Genomic DNA, 10,375 nt, shown 5'->3' with positions numbered 1-10,375 from the left:
CAATGGGGTGTGACATGGAGAACAGGGAAGGAGTTACTACAATGCCATTTTGTGTCACCACTTTCAAACTGCTCTTCTCTCCTTTTCCTCTCTTGTGAAAACCATCATGTCCTCACCACTTCAGCTTTACTGGAGTTTCCAGTCTGGCTGGCTCCTCCAGCAGCCTTCCTTTACACTCCCTCCAGTACTCTTCCCCACCCTCTGAAAAGGTGACAGGTTGTGAAGTGTCCTCCCAAAATCCCCCTACCTTGAGGCTTTTAGTGCTGGACCAGGAATCTTCTGGTGCTTCCAACTGCTGTCCTGCCTGCCAGCAGCTGCCAGATTGCCCCATCTAAATCAAATTGTGGGTTTGAGAAAGGAATGTTCCTTCCTGGGTCCTTTGGAAAGTGTCTAGCAGGAGATGAGCCCTCTCCATGACTGTGAGGTAGAAGAGTGGACTTGGGAAGAATCATGGGGTGAAATCTCTGCCTTTTTTTTTGCTCCACTTGTTTGGCTTTGTTAGTTTTGTCCTAGCATGTGGACTTTTGCTATATTAGGGCTGTTTTCCTTGGGTGGTGGCAGCAGCCTTCTATTTGTGGACCATAAAACTCTGAGAGAAAGGTCTGGGCTCTCAGAGGAGCAGCCCAGTTCCTGGCAGGGAGAGACAAACTGTCAGAAAGTATTTTTCACTGCATGTTTTCTAGATCTGTCACTATCAGAAAGAGACTTCTGTCAGTGGAACTGTTGAGGAGTGAGGGCTTTGAATCTTCCAGTAACTCCATCAAGTGTTTGCATCGGGATAACCTAAATAACCATAAACAAACATAAACAATAGCAAAACAATTACTAAAAAACATTCAAGTAGAAGGAAACTTTTTCCCCCCCACACCGGCTTCCTTTCCTTTTCCTCTCCCTGTTTGCCCTACCCTTCAAAGACACCTAATTCAGGAGGAGGGAACAGAGTGGAAGAAATCAGTTCCACTCACTAAAAGCCTCAGGACGGTGCAGTTTTCTCGCTGTCTCAAATGCAAAACTCGTAACTTTTTGTCTGCCCTAAACTCATGCCTTTGCGAGCGTTTGTGGTTACAGTTTCTATTTCTACACTGGCAAGTTCTGACCGGGGCGGTTTTTTTTTTTTCCTTTTTTTTTTTTTTTTTCACTTGTGAAAAGAATTATGCCTCCACCAGCACCTAAAACCTCACTAGCCCTAAAGTCTGATCTGTTGCATCTGCTTAAGATCCTTTCCTTGATTTGCGGACCACCAAGGATGGGTCCAGAGCACGAAAATGCGTCACCCACAGGAAAAGCAGCACGGCTGGGAATCTCCAGCAGCAGCAGCAGGGGCAGGAGGAGGCCGGACCAGCAGCGGAGCCGAGTTGGAGCAGGGAGGAGCCAGGAGCAGAGCAGCGCTTGGCCGCGGTCGGGGCGCTGGGCAGGCGGCGGCGTGCGGATGCGGGAGAGAGATAAATGAGGAGTCACGGCGAGGACGCAATTCCAGCCAAGGGCAAGGAGCAGCCCCTGCGAGGGGAGCTGCGGTCGGGGGTCTCTGGAGGCAGGAGCAGGGGGAGCCCGGCGGCTCCGGCCCCGCGGCAGCGCTGAGCGCTGGGCACAGCTGCTGGCCGGAGCGCCGCCGCTGCTGCTGCTGCTGCTGCTGCTGCTGCTGCTGCTGGCTCCTGCTGCAGCCATGGAACCCAATGGCACATTCCTCGCCTGCAACAGTAAGTCTGGGGAAGTGGTCCTGCTTTTCAGCTCCGTTGTCTTGTCCAAGAGCTTTATTTTTCCTCCTCTCTTCTCCTCCTTTCTCCACTTCTCTCGTTTGGATGTAACGCGGCATTTCATCGCTGCTACAGAGAGAGATGACAGATTTTTCTCTGTTAATCTGTGTTGGTAGGAAGGGTGACTCGGCTGGAGAAGCATCTGCAAGTTCAGAAAAGTGGATCCAGATCTCCTCCCCTTTATGGGAAACAGAGAGTGGGATGTGTGCCCAGCTGAACAAACTCTGTGGGCTCTGCTGTCTCCACCAGAGCCTGGATAAATACCTGAGCTCAGGGGCTGTCCCCGTGACACTGCAAATATTTAAGTACAAAATAAGTAATGTTTCTAAAAGAAGAAATTTCCTTTGCCCTTGTAGGGAGTGAGATTTATTAGTGCCAAGTCTGGGAGGCTTGTCTGATAGACAGGGTAGTGAAATATCCCCACTTGTTCCCTCACCTGACTTCATGTATTGCTTTGTTACCCCTTCATTGTATTTTACCTACTCTGAGGAGCAGAAACAACTCAGAGCTGTGACAGCTGTAGGTTGAAATGGAATATCTTGATCCCCAAGAAATGGAAACAGCCTCCAGTACTTCTTTTATTTCATGAGATGGGTGCTTTCTTCCTATAGACATACTATAAACAGAAGTAAACTGATAGAACAATAAGTGATTGTTGAACCCATGAATATAGTCATTTTGGTGTTACCAGCAGAAATGTGAAAAGGTCCCCCCCAGGCTGATGAAATCACTCTGATTTTCCCAGATGGTAGAAATCTGACAGGAGGGTGAACCAGAGGTTAATGTTACAGTTTTTGTAGGTATCTCATTCATTATACAGTCACTGGGGAAAGGAAACTAAGAAACACATCTGGAACTGTTAAAACATTTCCCTTTTTGGCCTGTGGGTTATTTTTCAGTGAATATTATTTAGTCCTCTGGGTTTAGGAACCAAGAAGAATTCAGTGGCTGGTAATCTAGTTTTTTGTCTGAAGCAGAAAAATACACAAATGTTGAATAAGCCAAGAATTTTAAAAAGTATTTACTGAAATTCCTTGACACATAACACACGCACACAAAAGTGCCAAAGTCATTCAAAATGCCAGACTACTTAGACAAGAGGAGTTGCTCACATGTGCACTTCTTAGCAGGACCAGACTTGTGATATGTAGTTTGTCAGAAATTTCTGATACTGTGAGTTGTGGATATACTTTGTCCTTGGCTCTGTGTTGAAACTTGGATTCTTTCAGTTTCTCTCTCCCCCCCCCCAAATTAGATACAATAACATCTGTATTTGCCATGTCAGAATTAATGTCTTTCTCTTGCCTCATGAAGTTGGTTTGTTTCTGAACTGGGTGTCCTTGTGCTCAAAGATTGTAGACTAGCTAATTTGTACTATGCCTTATTCTTATACACTGACTTTTCACCCAAGACACTGTGTACATTGTGAGGGGAATGCCCTCTGCCACAGTCCAGGGGGAGGATCAGCTTGTAAAATCCTACAAGACAGGCCATTCGCTTGTTCTCTCTGCCAGCAATTCCTCAGGATTAACATCTATATTGAAATTTCCACATGAATCATCTCCACCTGCCCTAGTGAGCTGGGAGCACTGAGGAGGCTCCTTCTGGACTTCAAGCTCCATGGGTGGAGGTAATGCAGCTGGGGATCAGCTGGGGTCTGCTCTGGAGCAGCTGGCGACTTTGATCTCCTTTGGTAGCAACAAAATTCTCCCAGCACACACCTTTGATGCAGGTGCACTACGTGGGAGTTTTGTGAGCCACAGCTCTCCATAGTCCAGGAGAATTTGGGATACTGACACATCCCATTGCATTAAATAGTCAACATGTCCCTATTTCAAACAGGACAAGTAAAATTCACTTGGGGTTATTTTTATTTTGACACAAAAGCTGCAAAATTTTCCATCTGAGCAGTGTCTTTTAGTAAAATTAAAGCCCACAGTTGGTTCTGAGATTTTTGCCAGTGTGCAAAGCCCCATCAGGTCCAAAAGTAGCTAAGACAGGGCCAGAAGATGCTTGGGGAAAAATAGATTTTAATGAGGAAATGAGGAAGAAAGGAGAGGGAAATATAGTCACTTGGAAAAGTGCTGCAGATAGCAGAGATGAAAGGATTCAGCCAACCACAGGGAAAAGCAAGAGGGAGAGGTGTGTGGGGAAGAGATGGTTTGTGTAGGAATGGAAACTCAGCTGCCTGGATGGGCAGCACTGGAAGCCAAAGGTATCAATGATTTAGGAGCAAAGTAGAGTTTCCTGTACAGGGACATCAATTAAAAAAAGGTATTTTGGAAGGAAAGCTGCAGATAAACACTTGGTGATTTGATCACACAGAGTGGGATTCAGCTGGATCAGCGCTGGTATCCCCAAGAAATTTTAGGCTTTATAGGGATCTAGACAGGAGGATTGTATCCTGCTTTCTCCTGGCCCATTGTTGGCACTGTAGATAATTAAACACTGCAGACTGACCCCCAGCCATGTGTCTCTGAGGTCCTTCCTGTGGGTGGAGGGTCTCACTTCTCACTCAGCCAAGCCACCAGACCAGAAGGCTGCAGACCTTCGTCAGACATAGAGGTTGTTTTTTTTCATTATGCAGGCAGGGAAGATTTTGACACAGTTTCTTCTAAACTGAAATACTTCCACACCTTAAATGAGCCAGCCTAAACACTGTGTGGGGGGAAATTCTCACACCTCAGGCTTCCCCTCACATGGTACCTTTTAAAGCGCTGTATTGAGGTACCACACAAGTCTCAATGGCTGGTTTTGGCTTGAGTTACAGAAATTCCAGATAAATCACTGAAGGGAAAAAAAAATTCCTAGTTTTGCATATTTCAGTTGTGCAATTTAATTATTGCATAAATTTTGCCCTGCTACAGAATGTTGAGAATTAACTGCATTTTGTCTGTGGAAGAAATGTGAGCTTCTGAAGAAAATGTTGAGAAAAAACTGTTAAGTGGTTTTTAAAAAAACGAAGCTGGGACCCACCTACAACTGGCTTTGGGTTTATGAAGAGAACATCTTCATCAGCATGTTCCCAGAAACATGACTCGGGAGTTGGGCAACTGAGCTGCTCGAGTGCTCCTGGCTGCTGATCCTGGTCCTGTCCATCAAGTTGATATCCTTATTTTCAATTGCTTTCTTTCCACACCAGCTACTAGAGAAGCTGTAATTTATTAGAAGCCAGTATTTTTTTTACACTCTTTTTTGCACTCAAATCTCTATGTGCACTGTGATGAAGGGACCAGTGGAAGCAGCAAACCAAACTTTCAGTCTGGTTTTAGATTGGTTCCTGAGCGCAATGAACTTTAGCTGGGTGTTTTGTTTTACCTGGATTTCATCAAGAGTGCAGGGCAGTAGCTTTTGATGGGTCACAGCCTGTTCCCTGCACTGATCCAAGCTCTCTGTGAAGAACCTGGGCTGGCAGGAAGATGTATGAAGGTTTTCACAAATAAAAGTCATGATATTTCTGTCTGTGAAATGTCTGAGCAGGCAGCCTGGCTTTGTTTGCACAAAACAGGGCCAGGGCTCTGCACTGTTTAATTGCCAGCACATTCCCCAATGGTTTCAAGCCACAGCAAGCTGGCAGATGGCACGGTCTGAGTGATGGGCCTGCAGCCCTTCCCAGTGAGCTCTCTGGATATAAACAGCCTGTTTTGGGGAAAGATGGGCTGCCGGGACTTGGCAGAGCTGAAGGAGGGACCGTTCTCCTCCCAGAAACCGTTCAGACAAGGTGAGAGAGCCAAAGGGTACAGAGAGAAAGTGGGGCTGAGAAATGCTGGGCAGGGTGACAGTGCTGATCCCATCACTCAGCTTCTGGCCAATGTGCAAGCAGAGGGAAGCTTTAGGGCAGAGATTTGGAGCACAACACAACACGAGACTTGGGAACTCTTTCTGTATGAATTTTAAAGATTTAATGTATATGGTTTCTGCCCCAGCTCAGCAGGACCTCTCAAGCACTCTGGAAAGGGAGAGGGCAAGAAAAGGCAGCGTAAGGTTTGCTGCTGGAGAAGCCCGTTCTCAGTGTGACCACAAGGTGGAACTTGGTACATACCACATGCTCTGAAGAGGCACCCACTGGGAACAAGCAGCAGCATCCTTGGCCAGGGATGCACCCATGCATCTGGAATCAGCACCCACTCCCTGATCCTTACTTCCCCACAGGGAGAAAGAAGGAAGGTGCTGTTGTAGAGGATGCACAGGCATCTTTTGCTGGAGATGGGAAGCTGTGCCAACAGCAAGGCCTGGTCCTCAGAGGATGTAGTGGGAGAATAAGCCGAGAGCAGTGAGTGGTGTCATGGAGGGAGCAGAGAAGGAAGAAAGAGGGTTTCTGCAGGTGGAATGTGGCAGGGCATGGATGAAGTGAGGAACAGACTGCAGAGGGAAGGACAGGGCAGGTGGGGACCTGCCAGTGTGGAAGGCACCTTTCTGTCACATTCTTTAGTAAGAAGAATGGCATAATGTAAAATAGACCTGCATTTTTTTTTTTCTTCTTGGTAACAAATACAGAGCAAGGCACAACCTTTGGCCTCTTTAGGGGGAAAATCTCCCCTGAACATGACATTGATTATTTGATATTTAGTTCTCATAGGCATTACTAGTTCTAATTTGCATCATGTGTTTAATGTGATGGGGAAGTGGTGAGGGCATCACCAGAACAGGTATTTTTATTCTGCTCCTAAATTATCACAAGTCTGGACAAATCAAAAGCTGAGTTTTGTCACATCATTTTTGTCAGTGTGCTCTAAAGAGACTGTGATCAGAATTAGGGTTGCACCACTTTTGGTGTTGCCTAAATATGATGGTGGTGGGAGAACAAGTGCAGCCCTAATAAAGAACTCAAAAGCCAACCTGCTTCTCCCAGTGTGAAGTGGTAATAGCTCTTCCTTAGCTCCCTTGTGAAAGGATGTGATGGAGATTAATTAATTTTGGAAAATCATCTGAAGAGCAGCCTGTGGATTGTAGTGTTCTCACATAGACCATTTCCTACCAAACACTGCAGCCACTCCATCTGCAAGTGCCTGTTTCCTGGATATTCAAGCACTTTGCTAACTTTGTGACCATGTTCTGACATCCTCGTTCCCATTGATTTTCATGTGCTCTGTGAGTAATGCAGCTGGAATCAATAGGGTGATGAGCACAGCCCCAATCCTGGGCATGGAGATGTGGATAATGTCACTCATTTATTTAATTGGGATTGGTCATACAGGTAAATTTGCATGACCCTCTGAGGTGCAGTTACCTGCAGTGAATAAGGCTTGAAGAATTTTTTCATGAGCCATTTGCAGGAATCACTTCCTCCCGTGCTGGAGTGTGACAGCAGCATCATGTAACATCAATACCCATGTCACACTTACCCATCAGGCTTCTTCTGTGAGTTGTGACATCTTTAAATGACCTCAAGACCACAATAAATCCAGCTCAGTCATTTCCCAAAGCAGGGAATTTCTGTCCTGATTATCTCATCTTCATTTTAAAAACAAACTGAATTGAACAGTTTTGCATCTCTGAAGCCTTCACAACAGCAAAACTTGCACATTGCTGTTCTGGAGAGGTATCTAAACTCATTGAATGCTGACCCTGCATTTGTGTGTGAGCAGACTTCAGGGCTAAGTACAGTAAAATGTTCTCCAAGGGCATGGAAAGCTTTGAGCAGAGCTGTCACTGGCACTGCTATGAGGAATTAATGAGAAACTGAAGCACAGGAGCTCTGTGTGTTCCCAGATCAATCCCTATGGGATACTGATTGCTGCTGGACAGGAGAGCTGGAGTGTAGAAGCAAATTGTTTTGCTAAGGCAATTATGGGAGACGTCCCCACTCCTTTAATTGGATCAGTCCTCTCCAGCACAATGTGAAATATGGGAAGTGCTCAGAGACTGATAGCTAATAAATATCATCCAGCCATTACATCATAGTGCTCACCTCCTTGCCAGGGCAAAAACAAAGCTCTCAGCTCCCAGGGGAGTGCTATGGAGATCACAGCTCTGACATCCAGCCCTTGTCTGTGCAGGGGGCCCAGAAAGGCTGGAGGTGTTGCCCAAACACCCACTGACAGCCTGGCTAACATATTCAGCAATTTCCCATCCAGAAACTGCCTTTATTCTCCTGTCTGTGATCTGCAGTGGCCATGTGTAAATAAAGAATTATTAGATGTACTCCTGTTCAAGGCCATGCAATGGTTCTGTCTTGTCCCCAGAGAACTTCTCACTTGCGATGTATGGCGGTGATTTATGACTCTGACCCTGTCCTTGTGCTGGTCAAACACAGTCCTCTGTGCTTCCCTGTGAGGGCTGGTAGAGCTTCCTGCAAACTACGCAGAAAGAAGGGGAAGATACCTGGATTGACAGACACTAGAAACAGAGATAATGTTTATAAAATCTGTATTGAATATGATGAGGGACTGGTGATGGAGAGCCTTCATTTAGGTCACAAATGGTGGCTAAAACAGTGCTGTGTGGTTTGATCTTAAGTTTCTTGGGTATATGATGATTCTGCAGTAAGGGACATTCACCCCACTTTGACCTGTGTCCCTGCAGTATCTTCACCCTTACAGCAGCAGCTTGCAAAGGCAATGACCAAAAAAAAAAAAAAAAAAAAAAAAAAAAAAAAAATCTGTGACAAGGTGTGTGTGTGTATAGGTGCTGTTTTTCTCTTCAGAAAAGGTCATGGCTAGGGAAAAGATGGATTTTAGTCCCAGCCATTGCCAGGACAATGGGGAATGGCTGTGAGTTTCAGCAAAGGAAATTTGTACTGGTCATACCAAATAAATTCTTCTGAGAACATTTGAGCTCTTGTAGAGATATTTAAATTTGCTTTGGAGTCTCTGTCCCTAGAGATATCCAAACTCACCTAGACAAGGCTGCAAGATCTACCTTTGAAGGTGACTCTTTAGTTTGAATGGGTGGTTGAACAAGAGAGCCCCAGAGGTTTATTCCACCCTGAATTTTTTCGTGATTCTGTGTAATCATTGACTTGCTAGACCCCTGAGGGAGCTTATTCCTGTACCAGAGTGCAGGGCAAATCTGAATTATGAGAATAAATCCAAAGTTATGCAGAAATGTGGGGTCAGTGACTCACCCAATCACACGGGAAATCGGTGGCAGAGAAGACACTGTTAGGAAAGTACTCTTCCGTTGGTGGAAAAGGAAGAGCATTAGAACTCAGTTTCCGAGCCTCTTGTGGGTCACATCTGCCCTGGCGAAGAGCTGTTTTAGGCACCGTGTTCAGCGCCTGTCCGCGGGGACAGCACGGAGCAGCTCCGCACACAGGAGAAAGGGTGCAGCCAGGCTCGCTCGGATCCGGCCGTTCGTGGGCAGCGCAAGGTGACAAACCCAAGGCAGCGATTAGGAGCCGCAAACAATAATCTGCGACTTCTCCAGCCTCTGGAAACGATGCGTAAAATCCCGCTGGAGTACGACTGGTGGAAAACTTGCTCCTTCTACCTGGGCAGCTGCCGGCAGGCTCCTCGGCATCATCTCTCATCCAGTGTGTGAAGCAGGAGGAGAGACTTCCCGGAGTCCCACCCCCAGCTGGACTCTGCCCTCCCCTGCCTCGCCGCGCTGCCGCTGTCCCGCTGCCCGGCTCGCTCCTCGGAGCCCCGCGTGTCACCGCGCCCGCCGGAGCTCCTGGATGAGCAGGGATCCCTGCAGGGGTGGCACGGCCCCCCCAGCCCTCCCCGAGCCCCGCACTGCATCATGCAGTGCATCCGAAGGCAGCCCAAGCGCACCGCGTCCCAGGAGAACATCCTGCTGGAGCAGAGCCGTAGAGTGGCCGCGCTGAATGGAATCAGGCTGGGTAAGGGACAGCTTGGGCAGACCCCCGGCACCGGCAGCCGCTTCCTTTCTCTTTTCCCTGCGCAGAAGCAGTGCTCCACCCTAAACTCTAGGGTTGTTTTTAAATTCCCAAGGTTTCCTTTCCTTTCGTTTGCCTGTAGCCGCACGCCAGATGTGCGAACCGCTTCGTTGGAGGCATCAAAGAATGTGGGCGAAGGCTCTGTTCCCAGAATCTCTTGCTGGGATGTCTGAAGTGCCTCTGATTGAGGGTGTTTGGGGGGGCAGTGCCCTTCCCCTGCCCGGTTTTTGTGGTGTGTTGCCTGTTGCTGTAAGAGCCCAGGGAGCCTCGCAGAGGCTGCCGTGAAAGAGGAAACCCGGGGAGTTTCATAACTTGTGTGTCTGGCTATGGACTCGTTGCTGGTTCCTGCTCCCTGGAGGCACAGCCCAAGTGGATGCCAGTTCCTGGATTGCTGTGGACACAGAGGGTGGATGGAAGTAGCAAATAGCCATTTACCCACCCGAGTTATTTAGATTTTACCGGAAAGGCTTTCTGCCCTTTTAAATCAGCAAACCTGAGTTAAGTCTGGTCTGTAAGCAGGTGGGAGGGGAAGAGCGGGCGGGACGAGACTTGTTTTATAGCGACTGTAATTAAGTTCTATCAGATCAGCAGATTTGTGAGAGCAGTGCAGCAATACAGGTTGTCACTGCCATCCTAACTGTCTCAGTGAGCTCAAAGCCCGGCTCCTACTGTGACAGCTATTGTTTGATTTGGCTTCCTGCTTGCTGTAAACCTGAGCTAGATAAGCTGAAGGTTAGCATTTCTGATGTCTCAGTGTCTGCAACTTCCTAGTGCAGTGTAT

At 47.3% G+C, this 10,375-nt stretch overlaps 1 protein-coding gene across 1 annotated transcript in view; it reads left to right on the top strand.

Annotated features, from left to right (window-relative positions):
• Positions 1–9,437: 9,437 nt before the first annotated feature.
• The window catches only part of PLCD1 (phospholipase C delta 1), a 40,994-nt gene continuing 40,056 nt past the window's right edge, over positions 9,438–10,375 (top strand). Inside the window, exon 1 of the mRNA XM_062493516.1 lies at positions 9,438–9,537. Within this exon, the coding sequence (XP_062349500.1) occupies positions 9,438–9,537 (100 nt within the window). The remainder of the gene's footprint in view (positions 9,538–10,375) is intronic.

This window comes from Cinclus cinclus, chromosome 1, assembly GCF_963662255.1.
Source record: "Cinclus cinclus chromosome 1, bCinCin1.1, whole genome shotgun sequence".
Taxonomy (NCBI): Eukaryota; Metazoa; Chordata; class Aves; order Passeriformes; family Cinclidae; genus Cinclus; species Cinclus cinclus.
Note: the sequence above shows the minus strand (reverse complement) of the source record. Positions and strands in the feature narration are given on the sequence as shown.